The sequence below is a fragment of the Apus apus genome, chromosome 5, assembly GCF_020740795.1.
Source record: "Apus apus isolate bApuApu2 chromosome 5, bApuApu2.pri.cur, whole genome shotgun sequence".
Classification (NCBI taxonomy): Eukaryota; Metazoa; Chordata; class Aves; order Apodiformes; family Apodidae; genus Apus; species Apus apus.
The window spans coordinates 11,507,997-11,531,566 of NC_067286.1; the positions used below are offsets into that span (position 1 = coordinate 11,507,997).

A 23,570-nucleotide genomic window follows, 5' to 3' on the forward strand; every position below is an offset into this window, starting at 1 on the left:
CAGCAAAATTTCACAGCAACCTTGTGGGGAGGTTGCTGTTCAGTCCATCACACCCCTTAGGTACCATCTGAAGTTCTGGTTTTTACAGTTTGTTGTGTAGCTCTGCTTTGTCCAGGTGCTCTAAGCTGGATCTGTGAAGAGAGTCTGAATCTGGTTATTGCACAACATCTTTCACTGACTCTAGGATGAGCCCAAGGCATCCCAACCACGTTGCTTGACTGTAAAGGTGATATTTTTAAATTCAGCACCCAGCTGCAACCTGAGTTTCCCTGCCCCTTCCTAGCCCTCAGAGCCAGCATCTCATCCCACCAGCCCTGTGCCTTTAGGAGAGCAACAACAGGCTCCCTGCTATTTCTTAGCAGTTCATGCTGGCCTGACATAGAACCTGCTGCTAAGGAGAGTAGCTCCCTCCTCCTCCTGCCTTTCAGGGCTCAGAAATCTTGAGCAGCAGCAGCAGAATTCCTTCATGCTGCTCCTTGGTCTCTGGGTGTCAGACTCTGGAAAGTTAGAAAAGGAGTGAGAAGATCGTGTTTGTGTACTGTGAAATGACTCGTGCTGTTTTAGCCTTAACAAGATCTCTCTTATATCTTTAATGACCTGAATATAAAATTTATGGTGCGGAATGCCCCAGCAGCAGAGGAAGCCTGCAGCACACAAGATGCCTTTAGCAGGATAGGAGAGGAAGTGAAATCCCCTGAGGACTGAGAGGTCTGAATGATGTAGTTATGGTTGGAACTTTGACTATATGTGTAGCTTACTTAAAACTAAATATTTGCAATTCCACTCCAGCATATGTGTGGGACGGAGAGAACTAGCATGTAGCAATGTTTCTTAAAATTTGTAATTCTGAAAATATTATACTGAAATAATTTTGTTGCACAAAATAAACAGAGGTCATTGTGGGCACATACTTGGGAGAAATGTCACCTGCTCTCTCTGCACACCTGCTCACCTGCCTGCCTGCCCAGGTGGAGCTCCTGAAGATGGCCATACAAGGCTTTCTCTTGAGAGAGAGAGACAAATTTGTCAGTTTGCTTGAGAGGAAATTTCCTTGGTGTCATGAGCTTCATGGAAAGCCTGAAAGACCCAGTGGCCATGTCTGTGCTTGTGTGTGCATCTGGTTTCATAGGAGCAACATAATCTGAGTTGCATTCTCATCTTGTCTTGGATGGAACCAGCTAGTGAGCAATGCTGGGGGCATGATCAGCCCTGTTTCCCCCACCTGTGAGCAGGAGATGCACAGTTCGGTGCACAGCAGCCACTGTCACCTCTGTTAAGGGCTGTGGTTGTTCCTGCTGGCTCTAGGAGGAGGTCAGGGGAGGTCAGGCTTTCTCTCCCCCATGCTGGTCCCGATGCTTAATGTCCTCTTATCCCTTCTCCAGTGCATAGCAAGTGACCTTGCCAGCTTCTCCCTTTCCCCATAGCACCCTGTCCCAAATCCCTCATCTGCCCCTTTGTTGGCACATGGAAGGAACATGCAGCTTCTTTCCTGGATCATGAGACCTGTAAAGGGTTCAGCCCATTTTCCCAATGCAGCACAGTTACCAGCATGGCTCTGCAAGCTCCAGAGGTAGGACCAGGTCTTATGCTCCATCAGCCACAAATAGCTCCTAGCCAGGAGTTGGCTGTCACTGAGGGATGTGGTGGAAGACTCCAGGAATTGTACCAATTGTTTCCTTGAGCAACTCTTCCCGTGCTTCTATTTTTTTGTGTTTGTGTTGGTTTTGGTTGGGTTTTTTTTTTGTTTGTTTGATTGATTTTTTGTGGTTTTTTAGAGGTGTGTTTCAGCCTCTTTAAAACAGGAAAAACAAAGGTAAGGGGGCTCTTGCAATACTTGTGGAACTGAGAAACTAAAGTGCTATGTGCAGTTGTGTTCCTGAAGCTATCATCCACCTGGTGTCTCTATATGAATAGAACTAGACAGAAAAATTCAGTTCAGTCTCTTACAAGAAGCTGCACAATGTCTGATTCCTTTCCCAGCATCACAAGTGTCCTGCTCTGTGTCTGCTGCCACCAGCTCCTGCACAGCACAGAACATGCACAGTGGGAAAGGAGATTGGAGCTGGACCCCACATAAGTGGGGAGAGCTGCTCTGGGAATGGTTGTCTCTGTGAAGTGTTCGTACTTGTGATGGGACCTGTATCCCAGCCCAGGAGATCCTTTCTTGTGATCAACTCTGGAAACTCAGACAGTGGGTTTGGAGTTACTGTACAAAATGGGCCACATCTCAGGAATCTCAACGTGATTCTACCTTTGTATGTTATAGGATTTCTTCAGCTCTGTCTGTAGTCTGTCTTGCTATAAACAATTATTAAGAAGCTCACTAACTCCTTCTGGTGTTTTGTATCCAACCTTTTTAGAAAAAGACTGTTTTTAGTCTCCAAATTATTGCAGTTATTTGCCTGAGTACTCTAGAGCTGACTCGTATGTGTTCTGCACTGATGGATGGAATAACTTGTTTTTCTGCATCAACTATTGTGGTTTCATTTTCTTGAGCTCTTCAGTGTCTTCCCTCTGGAAACTGACTCTTTCTCTAAAGTTTTGCCTTCGGGTTGGGGTGAATTATTATTTCTGGGACTCTTGCCTGCTTCTGTTTCTGTTAAATTATACCAGTCTGTCCTTTCTCCTGAGTTTTCTGGGGCATTGCTGCATCTCTTCAGAATATGGCAACCCCTAACAAATCACTTCTTAAGGAAAGATGAGAAATCAAAAGAAAAACATAAAAAGGACCGACCCACTTCCTGCTTTGTCTGCTGCTGCTTTCCCTTTCATGGAGAGAAGATTAAATGGGGGTGTGAACAAAACTCTGCATCTCTTCTTTCCTCATGCTGATTGAGCTGCAAGCATGACTGGGTACTAAAGCCAGTATAAATCAGCTGTAATTGGGGGTATAAAGTTGCTGGGGTTTAGCTCAGTCTACATCACGTGTAAAGCAAATCATGTTTGCAGGCATGACCTGTGTCACTTTATCTCTGTGCAGGGTGGCTAATGAGCTCCCAAGGGCTGTGTGTCCTGGGCTTCAGGACTGCTTGTGCTGTTGTTTGGTGCTGCCTTTCCCTGTCCCCAGCTGTGACAGCAAAGGGTGTGATGGGAAGGCCAGGGAGAGCAATATTTCCCTCTTTTTTCTCTTTGCAGTGGGCTTGGAAGCTGAGGAAAAAAGCACCCCTGTCCTCAGCTTTTCTGGGCCAACAGATACTGTGGGTGTCAGGCAGAGCCCACTTCAAACATGCAGCAGCTTTGCTGGTAGTCACCATGGCCATCTGCCTGAAGGTTTCCAGAATATGCTGTCTCCAGCAGAAACTGGTATTTCAGCTCTGTAGCAGAGCCAGCCAGTCCTGGAGGGCAGGGCCAGGCCTCCCAGGCTGGGGTGGTTTTTCCATCACAGCCCTGTGAAGCCTCTTTTTTGCCATCAGCCTTGATCTTCTACTGTGCAGAAGAATCCACGTGCTGCTCTGCAGTCAGGAATGAGCAGGAAAGGTAGCTTTGGCCCTCAGGGCTTTTCAGGAGTGAGGGACAATGGTTGTGCACAGACCTGTTTCCAGTGAGTCGACCAGAATTTTCCTGAAATGTGTCCCTATTTAGACATCCTGCATGGGAGGGGGGGTAGTGATACCTCTGGATAATCTGCTGCAAACAAATCACCAACTCGGATGTTAACTGCTGGGCTTGAAGTATCGAAACTGAGCCCCTCTATTTAAGTGTATGATTTACTGCTCCTCCCACTTTCCTGTTTCCCAGGATTAAAAATCAAGAGGGGAATTAGGGCCTTTATCCCATTTATGACTCTTGAACTCTAGACAGGTTTTCTTCTGATCTGTTGGTGCATTTATAACATACAGCAAAAGTGAAATTGTAGGGCTCAGACAAAATGCTTGTTTGCTGAATGAGAATGCAGGCTGCAGTCTTGGAGCTGTAGTGTCAAAGGGGGCTTTTCATGCTCCACCTGCTCCTGCAGCTTTGTTCCTCTGCTGCAAGTCAGAGTGCACTGGGCATTCGCTAGTATGCCAGGCAGAGTGCCACTCCTTCATGGAGCTTTTATGCTAAAAATTATCCCCTGGTTTCATTGGCAGTCCTTTGGCTTTCTTCTGTGCCTCCCTGCCTTTGGGAGAGTGTGAATGTAGTCATATGTCTTTATTTAATCAGCTGGGTAAGTGCCAAATAGCTCCCAAGGTGAAAAAGAAGGTGCTTTTATCCTCCTGGACATGTTTGCCTGTAGTGGAACAATGGTCCTGCCATGTAACGAGCTGAGTCAGTGTGGGGAGAAAAAATTACATCCCTTCTCAGACTGTCAGCCCTGTTGTCCTTCTGCAGACTGACCCCTTCCCTGAGCTCGGGCTGGCTCACGTTTAAGGGCCTTTATGCAAGGCTGTGCAATACTGGGGTTAATTGTATTCTGCACTCTTATCTGATGATTTTTTTTCCCCCTTTCTCTCAGGTCATACGAAGAAGGGCTGAACATACACAGTCTGGCCACGGCTACAGAGCTCAGATGTGTAAGTTTACCCACGGAGCGTGGCTGCTTTGGTGTCACCACAGCAGCTGGCAGCAGCCCTGCTGGGTGTCAGCCCCTCTCCCCACGCCAGAGCCGAGGCTCAGGCCGCCGGGGCTGCGGGCGCTGCTGTTCTCTCAGCAACCTTCCTGCAAGGGGGCAGGAAGGCTGGTGGCAGCCTGCGGCCTAGCTGTCAGCTCAGCTTTGTGTTTAAAATGTGCTAAGATAAAGATAGAGGTGGTTAGTTCTGCGCTGCTGGGGCTGGCCCACTCGTGTGGGTCCCGGGTGAGAGGACAGGGCTGGCTGCAGCCCACACCTGCTGAGGGCTGGATCCTGCCTTGTCCTTCCCTGCTCAGGGCTTTGCAGCAGCCCACGGGAGGGGGAGGAAGGAGAAACTGGTGCTGTGGTTTAAAGAGATTCTGCCTGCTTGGCATTTTCATTATGTTTATATACTTTTTTCTTTTTTCTTTTTTTTTTTTTTTTTCCCCCCTCTAATATATCTCAGTTGATGCAACGGAAATGTTTTTTCCCTGACTGCTTCCAGGTGAACCCTTCTTTTTCCTCTTTCTCTTCCACATGACTTTGGGTCTCTTTCTGAATAATTTTTCCCCGGCCTCCCCTGTCCCTTTCCTGTCAGAGACAGGAGGGTTTTGCTGAAGCTGGTGAAAGGCTAATGGTGTTTTGGTGAGCAGAGAGTGTGAGTCAAGGCTGCATTGGTGGGGGAGAGCAAAGTGGGGTCAAGCACCCAGCTCCTCCTGAATGTTAGGAGTGCCCTGAAAGTCAGGCTTGGCACAAATCCTGGGCTATAAACTCTGCTTGCTTTGTTCTTTATCTGGCATATCAAGGATCTCTGCTGGTTTAACAAGAACCAAACCCATGTGAGGTGTTTCTGGATCTACACTCTCTCTCTGAGACAGCTACATTTTCTCCTGCACTGATTCCTTGAAGCAAATTACTTGGAAAGGAGAAGGTTCAGGTGAATGCCAGCTGCTGAAAGTGTGGGCGCCTTTCTGGGGGAAGGAGGGAAGGGAAGGGAGGAAAGTTTTATTTAAAACCTCACTGTTGTAGTGAAAGAAACCCATGTTTCTTCCACAGTGAATCCTGTTAAGAAAAACCCCTTCCCAACTATTGTATCAAGATATCTTAAGGCTATGAAAGTGTATGAAGTTTGTTAATATGTATCAGTTCATGGTATACACAGTAATGTAATGCAGTGGTGGTATTTCACTGGAGACTTGGGTATTCATGCTTAAGAAAAACAAGTGAAATGACAGCCTGAACTCAGTAATAAGGACTTTGCTTCTTGGAAGCCTAGGGCTGCCCATGAAGGATAAAGGATGCCCCTGGACAACCAATGTAACACCAGCATCCTCACCCTCTAACATGTCTTTGAAACCCTCCAAGCATCATCTGGCATCAGAGGTAAGTAACTACAGCAAGACTGACTCCAGCAACGCCTGGATCAATAGACAAGCAGCAAGAATGCTGCAAAACTAAAGTTGCTTTGCAAAGTTTTATTCTGATTAGGAACGGATGCTAGTCATTAGTCAAATTGTGCTGTACCTAACTTTTGACAGACATAGGAACACCATATAAAAACACATTTGGGGTGCCCCGGATTGTCTGGGCCATTTTTTTGTGGCAGTCCTTACTGTTCCTGGTGACTTGAGTAGACAGTGACAATGCAGGTCAGTGCCTGTGGTGCTTCAGTGAGGCCAGTGGCATCCAGAGCCTGCCCTAGCCTGCTGGCCCCAGGCATAGGGTAGCAAACCTCCACGTGTCCAGCACTGGCCCCCAGGGCTCTTTGCAGCTCTCAAAGCCCCCCAGCAGCCTCCTGGACAGAAAAGATTTGTTTAGTTGGGGTTGTTGAGTCTGGAGAAGAGGAGGCTGAAGGGAGACCTCATTGCTCTTTACAACTACCTGAAAGGAGGTTGGAGTGATGAGGGGGACAGCCTCTTCTCCCTGGTGATGTGTGTGATAGGACACAAGGGAATGGATGCAAGCTGCTCCAGGGGAGATATGAGGAAGCATTTTTTCACCAAAAGGGTTGTCAGGCATTGGAATAGTTTGCCCAGGGAAGTGGTGGAGTCACCACCTCTGGATGCATTTCAGCGGCATGTGGACCTGGTGCTTAGGGACGTGGTCTAGTGGTGAGCTTGCAGTGTTAGGTCTAGGGCTGGACTGGGTGATCTCGGAGGGGCTGGACTGGGTGATCTTGGTGGTCTCTTCCAGCCAGGGACATTCTGTGAGTGCAGGAGCACTGGCACAGAGCTCTCTTTTCTGCCCGTGAGGCTGCCGGGGGGCTTTGAGAGCTGGCAGTCGCCTGCAGCGAGTCCTGCTTTCAGGACAGGCAGCGGGGAGGAGCAGCGCCGGGTGGTTCCCTCAGCCCGAGCCGCTCTCTGTGCCCAGCCCCTCCTTGCTCGGCCGCGCTGGCTGGAGCACCTGCCGGGCTGCAGGCGTCACCGGGCTCTGCCTATAAAGTGCGGGCGACAGAGCATCTCCCAGCTCCATCTCCCCGAGAGGCACATCTTCAAGAAGCGAGTCGTACGCGGGCGGAAGGATGTTTTATTCGGGTATCCTGACAGAGCCGAGTAGAAAAGAAGTGGAGATCAGGGAAGCGGCGTCTCTCCGCCAGCAGAGGAGAATGAAGCAGGCGGTTCAGTTTATTCACAAGGATTCTGCAGATCTCCTGCCTCTGGACGGGCTGAAGAAGCTGGGCACTTCAAAAGATACTGTAAGGCTTTATTGTGTTTGCTGGAAGGAGACTTAAGAAGCTGGTCGGGCAGTGTCAGCTTTATTTTCGTTGTCATTTGTGCCATTTTTCTGTTAGGAGGTGAAGTTGGTTGGTAGTCGAAATTGGTATAAAAATGAGGCTTTTGTGTGCAAAAAGAAGGGAGTGGAATTTTGCTAGTTATTACCAGGGTTGCTTTTTGCTTGTAGGTGTTTTCAGATGTCTGGCACGCAGATGAAAAAGCTTTGTATTTTTATTTTTTTACATTTGCATGAATGTCAGAAGAAGGAAACTGTTTTCATTATAAAAATCCTCTCTGAATCAATCAAAATGGCTTCATATAATACATACATTTATACACATATAATGATGTGTGATGCATATATACTCAAAACATAAAATAATAAAAGATCCTGTAAAGTGCAGTCACTAGTACTTCCAAATATAAGACTGCCAAGATTACACTCTGATAAAGTTTTATATATATATATATATGTATATATATTTATATTTGGATTTTTAAAAATGAAGGTACATAGTTTAGGTTTAAAATATTCACATGTGCAATGATCCATGTGACCCTATAGCTGACATACAATATTTTTCACCATGTCCCAGGGCTGGAGATCATTTCTAAATGCCAACATGCACAGATGTTTGAGTTTTCTCTAATGGAAAATGATACTTAAATGTAATATCAAAACTTCTGATGTAAAGAGCAAAATCTAGAAAATATATCCTACCAAGGAAAGCTCCTTTAGTGTTTTTTTTTTTTGTGGGTTTGTTTTTTTGTGTGTGTGTGTTTGTGTCTGTTTGGTTTTTTTTTTTGCCTAATTGTTGCAAAATTGTTGCACCTTGTAACACAAAACAGGTGTTTCTTTCAATGCCCAATAGAAGCACATTGAGAAAAACCAATCTATTTTTAGTGGGGTAGTTCTGTTCTGTGCTTCCCTGCACATCTGCGTTAGGATTGCCTCTGACTGGCTGAGATATGTGGAATGAGTTGGTTGTTCTCTGCAGTGTACATGGATGTGATTGTTTTGACATCCCAAGTGTTTTGCAGTTGTAGGGAATGAAACTCCTGCCCAGGGAAAGGCTCAAAAGGATCTTTCCTGGTCTCCATTGAATGGCAGCTCTCCATTGGGGAGCTACAAAGTGCCTTTCAGAGCATAAGGGTGGTGTTATTACTGTTACCTGCAGAGTCTAAATAACGTGTCATGGCTCAGCAACCCACAGCGTGTGGGGATGAGACCCCAATGACAGGGGTTTTTGTTCTGCTCAGATGAGAGGGGCAACAGGTAGCAAGAGTCAGGGGCACTGAGCACTGAAATCCTTATCCCCACAGCAGTGAGGACCAGGTTTGGCCCCGATGCCAGGGGCAGAGCATGGGGTTCCTCTCCATGGTTCTGGCCACAAACGTCACCCAAGTTTTCCTCCCTGCTCCTGTGTCTGTCTCAGCTGAGCCATGGCTGCAGCATCGTCCCTGCTGCACCCACAGCCCTTGAGAGGAGGGTCAGCATAGAGGGCTCTCTCCAGGGATGTTCCCAAGCCCCTGGAGAGGTCCTCAGCTCCTGATCCATCCGAGGACAGAAAGGAGGCGTGGCATGGCAGAGCTGTGCTGCCTGCCCTGGCTGTCCTGGCTACCCTGGCTGTGGTGGTTCTCCAGCCAGGGATGGGGTGAGAATTGAGCTGGTGTGGGCTACCCCACTGCAAAACCACCTTGCCCCCACACCACAGCAAGGGGTGATGGGACAGTGGGCACATGAGGCCAGGGCTTGCTATGGGACCTATGGGAAATCCCCAAAGAGACAGTACTGGAACATCCCCAGACCTGTTTCTTCAGCCCCAGAATAGATGCCATAAACTTCAGAGTTGTTGCCGTGGGTCACGTTACAGTGAGCCAGCACTGCCAGGCTCATGCCACAGTGCTTCAAGAGGACCCTCTCTGTCTCCCTGGGACTCACAAGTGTTGTCCCCAGGAGGAGAGGGAGATCATGCATCTCTAAGACTGGAGAAGCACCAAGAGCTTCCAAAATGTGGAACGGCACCTTGGCATGGCCTCATAGTGAGAGGTCCAGGTCCAGAGGGGTTGAGCTGTACAGTCAGGAGGCCCAGAGCAACAGGGTTCTTTGCCCAGGGCTTTTGCTTGCCTTTCTTGTGGATAACTGCATGCCTCCTAACAAAGCAGCAAATTTTCGAGTCTAAAGCTGTGTGACAGCTGTGGTGATGTGGGTGGAAGGGCTTCTGACGTGACTGGCATTATTAATGCAGGGTTTCCCATGGGGATTTTCCAGTGGCTTTGGCAGGAGAAGAGAGGAGGTAACAGCTCCCCAGAGATGGGACAGGTGGTGAGGACAGACCCTGTCTGTCATGGTGACAGCTGGCAGCAGTCTTCCTGATTTTGGGGAGAAATGCCTTCTGGCAGCAGTTCAGGGGGTTGCTGTGCTCAGTGAGGCAGCAGCAGGGCATCAGCATGGGTGGGCTGGCATCCCCCAGCTGTGTGCCCTTACACAGCTCCTGAACAGTCTCTCCTGATGATGCCTTGTAAAGGCAGGCTTGATGAACATTGGTTGTAACTATCTATGTTAAGCCTCCAATATTTTTCAGTACATTATTCTGACTTGGACCAAACTATTCTAGCTTCTCATTCCATCCACAAATTCCACTTCATTTGCCTGGTATAAGATCAAGCTATAGAATTGCATACATTGCACTCAGCAAATGCAGGGCTGGCGACACAGAGCAGAATGTGGTTTGTTTTGATGCCTTACTCTTAGCCTCCTCCCTGAAGCCCAGAAAATAGACATGAGATGGTTGTTGGCTGGGATTTGGGCTTCCTGACACTGTAACCATGACCCCCCGACTTGTGCAGGGCGTGCTGGACCTTGGAGGCTCCTCCTCATGCTCTGACACTTTGTCGTCACCCCAAGAGGTGCTGGACTGGTTTGGAGGGGCTTTGCCTGAAGCAGTCCCCCATCATTTTACAAGCTGTGAAACAAAGCTATAAATATTAACAAGCAAGAACAACAACAAAACCATTTCCTCCTCCCAAAATGCCCTCAGAGCCTCCCCTAGATGCCCAGGTCCTTGGCACAGCTCTGGGTGCCCCTGTGGCCCTGTCCACTGCTCCTGCAGCTGGTGCAACATCACAGTTAATTGCAGTACATTCAGTTTTCCCTGCTTTCCCACTGTGCACTCCCCAGTTTGTTGTGTCTTGGCTAAAAGGAAAAACACTTTGATGTTACTTGCACTGTCTTAGAGACCTGGCCCAGAGGGTGCAGTAGGACAGGGAGCATACCTTGTCCCACCTCATCCCCCTGCAAGAAGGACTGACAGCACCTGAGCACAGGTTGCTAGTAGAAGAGGAAAGTTTGGATGAAAGATGGGAAGAAGAGAGAGAAATTTGTTATTTCTTGGGACAAGCTCTGTTGCTGTGTTAAAACTTCTTTTTTTTTTTTTTTGTGCTAAGTGCAGAAGGGAGGGCAAACTTGAGATGGGTTTGGGGAGGGGAGGAGCTGGCATCTTCCGGACTTTCATCTCCACCTCAGTGAAACTGTTGCTGATGGGTCTTGTTATCCTTGGATCTAGAAGCTGAAATAGTGGGAAACCTGCCAGAGAGATGGATACTGCAAGGTGCAGCTGTGTTCTGCAGCATTAGAGAGGAATCAAACTGAACCAAATGATTTGTCGTTTTCACAGACAGTGGTAAATAGATTCAGCAATAGCTGGTGTCTCCACTCCTTTTAGGTTCCTACTGTGACTTTTTTAGTGATTATAGACTTTTTCAAAGTCTCACGGATGGAAAGGAAGATATCTTATCAAAAACATCCTGCTTTGTACTTATATTGTGTTGAATGATATTAAGGAATAACTTATTTCTTGCACACATGCAATGGTATGTAACATTTTATGTTTTTATAAAACTTTCAACAGTTTTGTGCAATGCACAGTAGACAGTGCCAGATAATCTGGGTTACTTCAAACACAGTCCTAGCTGTGTGGCCAGCTTGTGCTGGAAGGAGAGCTGCCTTCCCCATCACTGTCAGAGGGAGGTTTTCCTCCTCTCCCTCACTCTCAGATATGGTCTGCTTGCAGTTTTCCAGCCAAATGTGTATTTCAAATGTTCCCTGGCACATTATCTGTTTACCAAGTACGTATCTGTCACTTGAGTAATCTCCATGACTAACATCCCTCACTCTGTTGCACAGGAGAGTCCAGGGAAATACAAGTTAAAGCAAGATAATTAATAGCCTGAGACAAGATGGTGCTGCGGGGAACCTTTTCAGCCCCCTCTTGCTAGATTATTTCTGTATTGGAGCACAACATAAGCAACATTTGTCCCCCTGAAGGCAGGATTCACTGCAGCTTTCAGAAGAGCAAGCATCAACAGAAGACAGTCCTGTTTGTGAGGGTAACTTGTGTTCACTGAGTGCTGGATTTTTTCCTTTTTGGAGATCGATCACAAATAGGATTCATAAAACCAGAGCCTGAGAAAACCCACATATGTAATTGGTTAACAATCCACAGAAGAAGTTTCAGGGACAAAAAAAAAGAAAAAACAAGTTTTAAATAAATGATAGATGACATGTAGCTAATAATGATGACTGTGCTGGTGAATTGTTCTTCTCCAGCCTGTTCTATCAAAGGTATTTGTGATTGAGGCCAAACAGATCAGAATAGCACCCAGACTGTCCTGGGTGGTGTCATTCAGAAATTTCTCTCAGCCTGTGCTGAGCAAGGCTGAAAGTGAGGAGGTGACCACTGTGCAACAGGCTGTCTTCTGGCCTGCTGGGAACTTCACCTATCTACTGCTTTAGTCCCCTATGCCCTCATTTTGTTTTTTGATGATGTGAAGAATTAGTCCTCCAGACATGTGCCCGAGTTGCAGGCAAACATGAGGGGTAAGAAGGGTCACTATGCACTGTCGGCAAACCCTGCCTTGCATTTTTCTCAGGTGAGAAGCTTTGGAGGTGATCACAGTCCTGACTATGCACCTACAGCTTCTGCCTCGTGGAAGGGAGCCTTCACTTCCAAACATTGTCCCTCAGCACAGGGTCCATTACTAGTAGAGCCAGTCTGCCTGCCTTTATTCTAGTTGAGTAACAGTGGTTTCTGCTGCTCAGTCTCACTGGGAAGACAGTGGTCACCAGAGCAGTGCTGGAGCTTTGTTACTTTTTGTGCCTGAAGGAGATAGTGCAATGCTGGATCTGATTTCTCCCTGTCATTAGGAACTCATTAACATTATTGTGTTTACACAGGTCATTCTCTCTAGCATGCTGGTCAGACATAGCACCTGCAATCAAAAGTCACAGAATCACAGAATTACCTTCAGTAGAAAAGCCCTTCAAGATCACTGAGTCCAACCGTTAACCTAACACTGACAAGTCCTTAACTAAACCATATCCCAAAGTACTATGCCTATATGACTCTTAGATACCTCCAGGGATGGTGACTCCACCACTGCCCTGGACAGTCTGTTCCAATGCCTGATAACCCTTTTGGTGAATAAATTCTTCCTAACATCCAATCTAAATCTCCCCTGATGCAACCTGGGCTATTACCTCTTGTCCTATCACTTGTCCCCACCTCTTTACAACCTCCTTGAAGGTAGTTTTAGAGAGTAGTAAGGTAATGACATTTTATTTCCTTTCCAGTCTCAAGTGGTATGCAGTAGTAAGAACAGTGCCACGTGGAGAAAAAAGGAGTTTATCTGCCCGGTGACCACTAGTGTTGGCTGCGTCTATCTGATCTCACCAGTCAGGTCCAGTTTAACCACCCGTGTTACGCCTACAGCAGGATGTGAAGCACGGACATGGTTGCAGTTATTTTAGGATGATGCCAAGTTGCATTAGCCTTTTGTAAGTGCTGTTATTTAACGTTGCACAGAATATTTTGAAGATGTGCACGAGGGTCCATGCTGGCCAACTTGAGGAACTGCAGCGTGAGGTTTTCAAAGTTGCCCTGATCTCACTGAAATTCCCTTGGGATGAGGAGGTTTGCTGGTTTAGATGTCTCTGCAAATGCACAGGCATATTTCATATGAATGCAAAAAATCAGGGGTTAGCCAGTAAGAAGATCTCACTGTGGATAAATTAAAATCTGAAGGAGTGGGCAGTAATGGGGGTGCGAGGGGGAAAGATTAGCCAGGCAGAGAAATGAGCAGATAATCAAGCAGAGTCATTTCACCTCCAGCAGAGTATGTGCATCCACCCGTGATGAACATTAAACATAAATGGCTTTTGGGAAAGCAGTTGGAGGAGGTTTTGAGAGGCAACATGTTACTCACAGAGCAAATGGAAATGACAGACTAAAAAAGAAGCCACAGCATGAAGAGTGCAGGTTCCCAGGAGAATACCTACCTACCTACATACTTACTTACATACCTTAGACAATCTTACCTCTTCTCCTTTTCTCCTTTCCCTCCTGTGGCATGGCACCCAGGATTGGTCCCATTCACTCACCCTTAGCAGGTAAATACAAATGTAGAGGGAAGAGAAGTGCAGCGTAATTTTAGACCAAATTCTGATCTAAAGGCCAAACTAGGTCTTAAAAGAGACATCATCTGTAGCTCTCTGTGCAGTTGTACCTTGTTCACTCACATGTGTAAGAGCCAATGCACAGATACCTGAATCAGCTTCTTAAATTCTGGGTCAGTTCATGCAAAGAGAATTGCCACAGATGGAGGCTGGACACGTTTCCTAAGCCAGCAATGACAGTGCTCAATGAAAACACCTGCTAGGTTCAGTATGTCCATATACCTTTTTCATGCCTCAGTGGTATATGTAATTGGAAATGCAATTTGTTACCTTTTAACTTTTCACATCACTGTAGACTTCCCGATCTCCTTATCAACAGATGGAGGTAATTATGACTGAAACACCAGCTTGGAAAAGTCTGACTCAAATCTTCAACTTCAACTTGAGTTTGGAAAAAGAAAGGCACCCCTCCAAATTCTGTTTAATATTTTGAAAGGATGATTCCTTTGCCAATACAGAGTAGTACTTAGTCAAAGCCAGGTAAGCCAGAGCTGGCAGGAGAGCAAATAGATTATGTAGGCTAGGAAGAGTATGTGTAGTCTGGGAATCAGGGAGAGAGAGAGACTTTAGAGCATCCCTTCTGTGAGGGCAGTGCTGGCCCATGGGCACCACAAGCAGGCTGGTGATGCAGGTCATTTCATGGCCTCCCTCTGACTTCACCCTGTTCTTCTGTGTTTTTTTCTTAAAGCAACCACATAATATCCTGCAGAAGCGCCTGATGGAGACAAATCTATCAAAATTACGAAGCAGCCGAGGCAGCTGGACTCCCAAGAGTGACATCTCAGTGCAGGCCAACAGGCTGAATCAAACCCAATTGGGCAGCTCAGGGAAAATGGAGGACGAGGAGCTCATAGAGGTGAACTGCCAGGTAACAGCCCCTCCCCAGCCTTCTGGGTCTTTTTTCCCCAGCAAATTTTATGTCTGACAGCCTCAAGCAATACTCTTGTTCTCCACGTTTCCTGATGAGAGTTACATGCCACTCAGGCTGTCACAGCTGTCCTCTGCAGCTCAGGGCTGCTGTGGCACAGACACCCACCTGGGTGTCACAGAGAAAACTGGTCTGATGGTCTTCCCTTGGACATCAGGGTGGTGGCAGTAGCCAGGTTGGGGCAGCATGCTAAGGGCCTGAGGAGTAATACTATCCACAGTGAATCCCTGTGCTCACAGCCTGTTTTCCTCAAGTGCCATCCCTTTTTCCTTTCCCCAAGGGTAATTTCACACTTTTCCTCCTTACCCCCATGCTCTTTTGTATTTCCCACTCTCCACAATAGCCCCTCCTGCCTGGGGCTGCCCCTTCTGCTTTCTGCAGGGGCAAATACTGCCAGGAAGGGCTCAGGGACTTGGGGTGGATGAGGCGATACCCTGTGGACTCTTGAGCATGCAGTGGAATGAGGATGGGCTGGCGTGAGGAGCTGTTGGCATTTTGGCAAGGACCAACGTGTGCAGAGCAGAGATCCCAGACACCCTGCACTCATCCTGCACTCCATACATCATCTCCTGTCTCTGCTTGTTTTTGCAGTGTGCAGGGAAGGAGCTGAAGGCCGTGGTGGACACTGGCTCACAGCACAACCTCATGTCATCAGCCTGCCTGGACAGGCTAGGGTAAATATCCAGCTGGATTTCTGTTTTGTGGGAACTCATGGCATAGGCAGTGGTCCCAGGGCTGGGGCTTTGCTTGCACCAGGAATGGCCATTCTGGAAGGGAGTGCTTTGGGCTGTGCCTGGGCAAGCCTCCAGGCATCCTCTTACAACCAAATCCTGGTTTATCCTTGCAGGGAGCTGAAATAAAAATCCACTTGTACCAACGTAATGACCTCTGAATAAATCCCGTCAGAGGGCTGGATGTATCGGTATCTTTTCAGTGCCTCGCTGCTGCCCCCCAGCCCCCTGTGTCCCTGGGGCAGGCATGGGGCTTGGTCAAACCAGCCCTGCGGGTCCTCATGGCAGGGAATTAGATGTGCTCCTGCTGGTGGCTGCAGCACAGCTGGCCCCAGCACCAGGTGTAGAGCAGCTGTGGGGTTCTGTAGATGCACGTGCTTGAAATTTGGTGTCTGCTGCTACAAACTTCTCCCAGTGGAAGGGGAAGGAACTGTCTTTACGTAGTGTTAGAGAGCTGACTGCCAGCCATTTGCAGCAAAACTGCTGATCTCCAAGGAGCAGCAATCTAGGCATCATCTCACAGGGTATCAAGGAGGTTTTGGCACTTTATTCCCATAGAGTAATTTATTTTTAGCATAGACTTGCAGTGATTATGTAAAAATCAATTGCAGTTGCTCACTGAGCACTGCTGCATGACCCTGAATGAATGGTGCTTGCTTTCTGTCCAGACAGTAATTACTTCTTTGCGTAACAGCATTTAGGGGCTAGAAGGTGGCTGTGCTGTGACAAGCTTGTCACAAACTGTGGAGCTGGTCAGCCTCGCTCTGGGATGGTAACAGTGCATTTGGTGGGGTCTCATCTTGCAAGATGCTGTAGTGGCTGCTCAACATGTCTGAGTTGCACAGCAATGCTCTGTGACAGTTCATCTGCTTGCTGTGTTACTCAGGTGTGTCGTGTGCAGTTTCTGCAGAACCACTCTGCTTCAGCAGTCCTGTCCTTCAAAGAGGGCTTAAAAAACAGGTTAAAGCCACTTTCTGCTCTCAGATTATGGGGATTCCCTCCTGATTTGAGCAAGACTACTTCTGTAGCCATCAGCTGGAGAGCTGCAGTAAAAGACCCATGTCCCTGCCCAGTGTTATGCATCAGTAATGATAGAGCTTTGGTTCTTGCTGAGTGGGTCCCCATGGAGCCTAGGGTGGTCAGGAGCTGCAGGCAGCTGCCTGCAAGGCAGCCTTGCCTGCTGCAGGGCTTGCATGGCAGCACATGCAGCTCCTGCAGCTCCTCTGCTGCCTATGTTTGCCGAGGACAGAAGCTAAACCCAGGTTAACAAAGTGGGTTGCAACCAGGGCTTTGATGCCTGGCTTGCTCTGCCATTGCTGTGGTGGGTCCCGTGCGACAACAGGCACCTCTCTAGGATGTTGCACTTCAAAGCAGTCCAGCATGTGTGGCAATGATAAAACACGAGTTTTATTTAAATCCAGCCCTGGAAAGCAGCAGGGAAGAGGCATGCTGGGTGATTTTGCTCTTGTTCCTGCTGGGGCAGGAAGGTCCCTGCTGTGTGCTTTGCTGCTGCCTGTGGCTGAGCCTCAGCAGCTCTGAGGATGGGCCCGGCTGCTGATGTGTCTGGGGGCTCAATGTTTAAAAGCAGTGTGTATGTCCCTGAGTAACAGGGTCAATTCTTCCCTTATTTTTTAAAAAAATCTTGTTGCATCTTGCTATGTTGCCATTCCAGCTCTTCTTGCCTCTGGGGAAAGTGGTGGGGTTCTCCAGCAAGTTGCCACAACCTAAGATATCTCCTGTGGAGATGCAGGTGCAGCTGTTAGTGAGCAGCTCTGGTCACTGCACGCTGCTGAGAACTTTACACTTTCAAACCCAACTCCAAGATGTGCCACTGCATCATACCTCTGTGCTTCTCCTCACTTCACTGCAGTTCCCTGGCTGGCTTTCAGCCGTGCCTTGCCCATGTGCTATCTGTCTGTCCTTGGGTCAGCCCCAGCTGTAATGAAGAGCTCCCTTGAAGGTGGCTTTACCCTGTCACCCCCCCTGCAGCCTGACAATAGCCCTGGTCGCATCTGTGAAAACATCTGGGTCAGTGGGTTATGGAGCAAGGAGCCATCTCCAGCTGTATCTTGACTCTGTTCATGTCCTGGCTCCAGCACCACAGCCTGTGCCCTGTGGTGGGGACAACTGGGGGGCAACAAAACCCACAGCCAAAGACCACGTCTTCCCCTGAGCAGATACAGAAGGCTTTGGAGTTCACTGCACTCAAAAAGCCACTCCAACCTGTCTTGGGCCAGAGCAAAGCCAGCTCAGGGCCAAAATGCTCAGAAACATCTTTTTGTGTTCCCACTGCTTTTTATGGCTGGCCCTTAAGGAAAGCAGCAGAGGAGATCCAGCTCCCTCTCTCTGCTACATCTCCTGGTCCTTGCACCTGCATTGAATGGCATGGGCAGTCCCCACCTGAGCCCCAGGACCTTTGTGGGGGGCTGGTTCCCCCTAAAACAGATGGACAGGCAAGCAAATGCACTGCTGTAGTGCAGCTCAGCAGAAAGGTCCCTCAAATATCTAAAAAGTGATACAGCTTTTATCCAAGGGAGAGATCACCACTTTCAACTGCCTTTCCATTAGATTCTCATTCAGTTTAAAAATGAAACTGAAGCTAAATAATTAATCAGTGTTGTTAGAGTAGTATATGGGGCATAGATAGAAGAAATTACTGAACCTGAGATATCCCTGACACCCTTTTTTCTTTTTTTGGGCAGAATGTGATTGATCTGTCCCCATGTCCTTGATTAAACCCAGAAGCAGCATTTTCTAATAAGCCAGGATCGGACGTGCTGCCCAGCTGTGAGACGTGGGGACATGGTGTTGGTGGCTCCACCGGTGGGTGTAGGAGTGAAGCATCCCTTCCTTACACTCACACTGCATTAGAAGCCATTTTAGATCAGCAGCTTCCCTGATTTTTGAGGAAATGCAGGGAAATGATTCCTCAGGTAAAAAGCAAAATTCAGGCAGGAGTTCTGCTTGGGCAGGGTCTGTGGCCCCAGGGCTGCATCATGGGTCGTGTGATGGTCTGATGTGGGTGTAGGCTGCTGGATGTATGCTGAGCATCACGGAAAACCTGCCAAGAAAGCAGCTTCCCAATAATAATGTGGTAATACGAGCAAGCTAAGAGCTTGTTAGTACCCTCCAAACGCCATTTGCTGCTTGCCAGAGCAACTGAACTGTGGCTGTTTCACGTCAGAGTGTTTTCAATGCACAGGTTAAAGGAGCACCTCAAAGCACTCCCTGGTGAAGACGAGATGGTTTCAGTGCTGTACAAGGGGAGGGTGATTGGTCAGATCGAGTGCCTGGCCCTGACAGTGGGAGCCATCCCTGTGGAGTGCACGGTCCTCGTTCTGGGTGAGTCTGTGTGTGCTCCTCTGGGCCCGGGCTGGGGCTCTGCTCACTCTTACCCTCGGGGGAGAAACCAAGCTTCAGAAACCTGTTAATATTAAAATAGAAATACTGCTTTTCTGCTGCAGAAGCCCTTGTTAGGCCCTTCAAATGGAGGGTGGGGGGGGGATGCGTTCAGCAGGGCTGCACTGGCAGCACCATGCTTGTGCTCTGCTGCGCTGATGGAGTGACCACTGTGCCTCCCTGCAGGTGCATCAGCCTGCCCTTGTTTGATTGTCTTCCCCTCTGGAATAACTCAGTCACTTCATAAACAGGGTTTTATTTAGCAGAGCAGCCAGCAAAGAAGGATGGAGTAACTTACAAAAAACACGGAAGAACATTTTGAATGTATAAATCTGAATGTTCCTATTTTTCAGAAGACAATGAGAAACCCTTCTCTTTTGGGCTGCAGACACTGAAATCTCTGAAGGTAGGGGTTTTCCAGCAGACCTTTTCCCCAGGCTGGGGGAGCTGGGACCACTGCGAACTGCAGTTTTCCCTCTTACCTAAAGGTATTTATTCTGTAGTGTGTCATAAACATGGAGAAGCACCATCTCGTTCTGGGGAAGACGGACAGGGAAGAAATCCCGTTTGTGGGCGGTGGCAGCGCTGCGGCGGGAGAGCAGTAAGTGGGTTGGGGAGGTGAGCTGTGTGTGCCCGCCGAGCCTGACAGCCCTGCCCCCCAGCACAGACCTGAGCTGCAGGCAAGCAAGAGCTCACCGTCACTGGCAGAAATTGTTTTAATCAGCTCATTGAGTTCTGAAACCGAGTCTCCCTTTTTCAGCCACTTCCCCCCCCCCCCTCCAGTAAGCCTTGTACAGCAGCCAAGGTGTCTGAAAAGACACGCACGTGGAAATAATGCCTTAGGAAATGGACTTTTTGGAGGTCACTCAGGAGACTCCTTGAGCACTGCTTTGAGCGTGTTCCCAAACAAACCTTTTTCTGGAATATATTTATGAAGCAAGGCAAACAAACCCACATGAATGTTTCGCAAAGTGCAGAGGAGAGAGATGCTTCCCGGAGATAACGGTGTTGCCTCTTCGCCCTGGTTGCCCTCCCACTAGCTGCTCCTGATGTCCTGGACTTTTTCAGCCTTATCTCCCTGTAGACAGAGAAATCTGTGCCACCCACTCTGGTTCCTCAACATGTGTAGCTTGTGCCGGCAGTCAAGTAGCAGGCAGGGCAATCTCCTTTCTTCCAGGCACTGCACAGAGCTCTTCCTCACTGAGCACTGTGAAAAAGAGACCTATCACTCTGACTTACGAAACTGGCAGACTCTGGGTGCCTGAGAGGTGGATTTGCATTTTTGTGCCTCTCGAGCTTTGTAGGCAGCACTTGTGGTTGCTCAGCGATGACATTTGCTCACTACATAAGAAAGAATCTTTGGGGAATGATACAGGGTGGTACCTTCGTTTGCCGCCTGTCGTGAATATCCACAGTCATTTTGGACATCCTGCAGCCCCTGTGCAGCTTGAGCCTGCTGTGCTGCACACCACCGAGCTCAAGGAGCCTGGGAAGGAGCAGACCTTCCTCAGCTAATTGGGTTTATACTCCTTGGGGAGTACATGAGGGATGGACACGCTAGTGCAAGGAGTCAGGACAAGAGCGCATGTGCACCCACTGTGTGTGCCCAGGACACTGCAGTGATGAATTATTTCTTAGTACTGTACTCAAGGTCAATTTTTTATGCTTTTTTTTTTTTTTTTTAGATAAATGAAAAACATGTATTTTATTGAATGTCTTTTCCTTCCTGTTTCAGTGATTTGGAGTCATAAAGAGATATTGAAACACAGTCCCGACAGAAGAGCCTGACATCAAAGAAATCCTATGCAGCTGTTCCAGATGAAACAGCAGCGCCCTGCTTTGAAATATTTATACTAGGCTACAGCTTGAGTAGAGCTGAATGAAATCCTGTTCAGTAGCCAGTAATTTAGAGATATTGTCATGTTTATCTATGGGTTTTGAGAAACAAATGTGCTTATTTTCTGGACTTTTCTATATAGTGTCCTCTTTATTACAAACAGTTGGGAAAACCTTATTAATACCTTCTGATGATAAAAATTCTTTTTATAGTGGCCTCATATGAGTAATTGTATTTAGCTGTGATTAGAGGCTATCAGAATTAAATTTTTATTAATGATTTTTCCAGGGCCTAAGTATTTATATTCACTTAATTGATATTGCTGCATTCAAATGGCCATTACCGGGAAGTTACTCAGAGTAAAATAACAATGCTAATACCACCTAGGAATTATAGATCATCCTGTTAGCATAGTATTGTTGCCATGTAATTAGGGATGCAACTGCTGGCTTGATGAGAAAGAGCAATTACAGAATTATTAATGGGTTATAGGTTTCTCTGCAGTGAAGTGGCAGAAGCACAGAAATAGCGTCTGAGAGGGCTGCTGGGGTGATCTCCAGGAGCCCCCAGCTCACTGCGGGGTTGGCACCAGCACATTGGGGCAGCCCATCATGTCACTGGCGCTTGAAACCCCTCCCAAGGAAGAATCCTCTGGGCAGGTCTCAGCTGCCTTCCTAACAGCAGTAGGCAGGAAAATTAGTAAGTGTGTTGAGCCAAAATGCAACAAACAAGCACAAAAGTATGTTGTCTGAAAAGCAGCAGAGACAGAGACTCGTTGGTATATCAGGAACCAAACGGCCCCACCTGCCCTTGGTTCATCCCTGCCGCCAGGACCGGTGCCTCCCCCTGCCCGCCCAGCACTCAGCCTGGAGCAGTGGCAGCGCCCGGGCACGGCTGCTGCGGGTTATCGACTCCAGGTGGACTTTAGTGTTGCTGCCAGATATGCCATATTTTTTATAACTATTTACAGATTGCTTGGGATCTTCAGTACAACACTAAGCTCCGTCACCCTCTGGGCAGTGTTTTTGCCAGGACAAACACTTCATTCAGTGTTCCTGTCCTGTAGCAGCAGGGTTGCTACTTCACATGCTGCTCACTTGCAGACCAGAACGAATGCATGGTACTGCTTGGGGGAGCCTGGTCTTGTGCAAAAGCAGCTTTCTTGATTTTTAAAAGCTAATGGGAATTAATTGCTGTCATCTGCTGAGCAGGCATCTTTAAAATTCAGAATAACATCCTCGAGATGTTGTTCATCTGCCGATGGCCAGTCCCACTGCAGCCAGATCTGCAAGGGCCAGCTGTGTGCTGAAGGAGTGGGAATGCTGCTCCAGCTCTTCCTTAGCAAAAGCCCTTTGGCCCCAGGCAGGCACAGGCTGTGGCACAGCTCAGCTGGGCTTCTCCTGTGGGATCCAAGTGGCTGTTCGTGTGCTTAAGCCTCCCCGCAGACTTTAACGCAGGGCTCACCCAGGCATCCTGTGGTGCAGCATCAGCTGCAATCACCCCCATTGATGCTGGCATTTCCACTTAGGAGATGTCTCAGCAGTCCTGGGCAAGGACCAGTGACTTTTTTCAATTTGTGGCCATTGGCTCAGGTCCTGCAAGCCAGGCTCCAGCCAGCTTTAGCTAGTCTGTGCCCAGTAAAGCCATCTCATTCCTCCCATTGCATCTGGGCTGGAGCTTTATCTCCTGCAGTGGGTTTGAACCTCTTTTCAATATTGGGTATGACTAGCAAATCTGAACTATCCATATTTTGAGCTATTTTCTATTTTGGTGATAAGTTTCAGTGCTTTCTCTACATACAGTATTTTATATAACACAGCTATATATGTATATTTACAGGGGCTGCCCAGGGCAGTCCCACCAATGTGTTCTAGAAATATTTCACTAAATATGAAATAGATTTGATTATTTTATATGCTATGAGTTTGGTATTTTGGTACATCTTTCTGTGCTTATTACTGTGCTAAATGTCAAATTAAATCTGAATAAAGTTACACTGTTATTGCTGTTGGTTTGCTTGTACCCTGGATATGCTGGTGGTTTGTTTTCAGTGCACTTAACTGTTGAGAACAGGAGTTGATTTCACTCTTTACCCTGGTGGGACTCCACAGTGCTTTTGTGCTTCTGTTGGGAATTGCTATCAGAGAGTGGCAGTGGGGATGTGCTGACAGGGCATGCCAAATGGCACATGGCACTTGTAGTGAAATGGGAGCATTTGAAATCCCAGCCTTATGTTGCCAGGCAGCTCCTTCCCAAAGGAGCTGTGAGATCCTGCTTGTGCTGCTTTCAGTTTTAACCTTTGGAAAGCTGAGTTTGTTTCTGTCATGTCTGGCTGGCTTGCTGGGGCAAAGGCAGCCGGTGGAGGGGAATACAAAAGCAACTTTTAGAACTGTATGAAGCTAGGAAAAGAAAGTATTCAGAGCAGAAGACAGGTATGGCACCTGTGCAGCAGCTATGCAATCACAAACAGAAGATCTAAAGTCTGAGATCAGGGCTTTCCCCAAAGATTTGAATGTGGATTTAGGGGCTTCCTGTCACTGCCTGGATAGGCTTTAGGCTGCTTCAGCAGTAGCTTTTCTTTCTTCTACCAATAAGGAATTATCCTTTTACACACCCAAGTTCTGCAGCAAAAACCTTTGGTGAAGCAGCAATACTCCAAGCCCAGTAAAAGTGGCTGTTCTTGGTCCTGGGCTGCCTTTCTCTGGGCACAGAAAGAAACCAGGTTCCAGCAATAAAATGGAGGAAAAATAAGGAGGATAAATGTACAGGCAATAATTTCTCATGCTTTCTGGAGCTGCTATGCGTTTCTAGACTCACTCAGACTATCCCTGATGCTAGAGAGCAAAGTCCTAGCACACACAAATGAAAAATCAATGGGTAAAATGTTATCCCTCCATGCAGAGTGGTGTTGCCCTGGTG

General features: G+C 47.7%; 1 protein-coding gene across 2 annotated transcripts; it reads left to right on the forward strand.

Moving 5' to 3' along the window:
* The first annotated feature begins 6,904 nt into the window (after positions 1–6,904).
* On the forward strand, positions 6,905–22,657 carry NRIP3 (nuclear receptor interacting protein 3). Of its 2 annotated transcripts, XM_051622298.1 has the most exons (7): positions 6,905–7,223; positions 14,445–14,624; positions 15,276–15,358; positions 18,618–18,757; positions 19,168–19,220; positions 19,318–19,415; positions 20,550–22,657. In XM_051622298.1, the coding sequence occupies exons 1-7, from the start codon at positions 7,050–7,052 to the stop codon at positions 20,563–20,565; spliced, it is 744 nt and encodes a 247-aa protein (XP_051478258.1). In that variant the 5' UTR covers positions 6,905–7,049; the 3' UTR covers positions 20,566–22,657. The 2 variants fall into 2 exon arrangements, with proteins under 2 accessions (XP_051478258.1, XP_051478257.1); XM_051622297.1 differs by having other exon boundaries at positions 19,168–19,415.
* Positions 22,658–23,570: the final 913 nt, after the last annotated feature.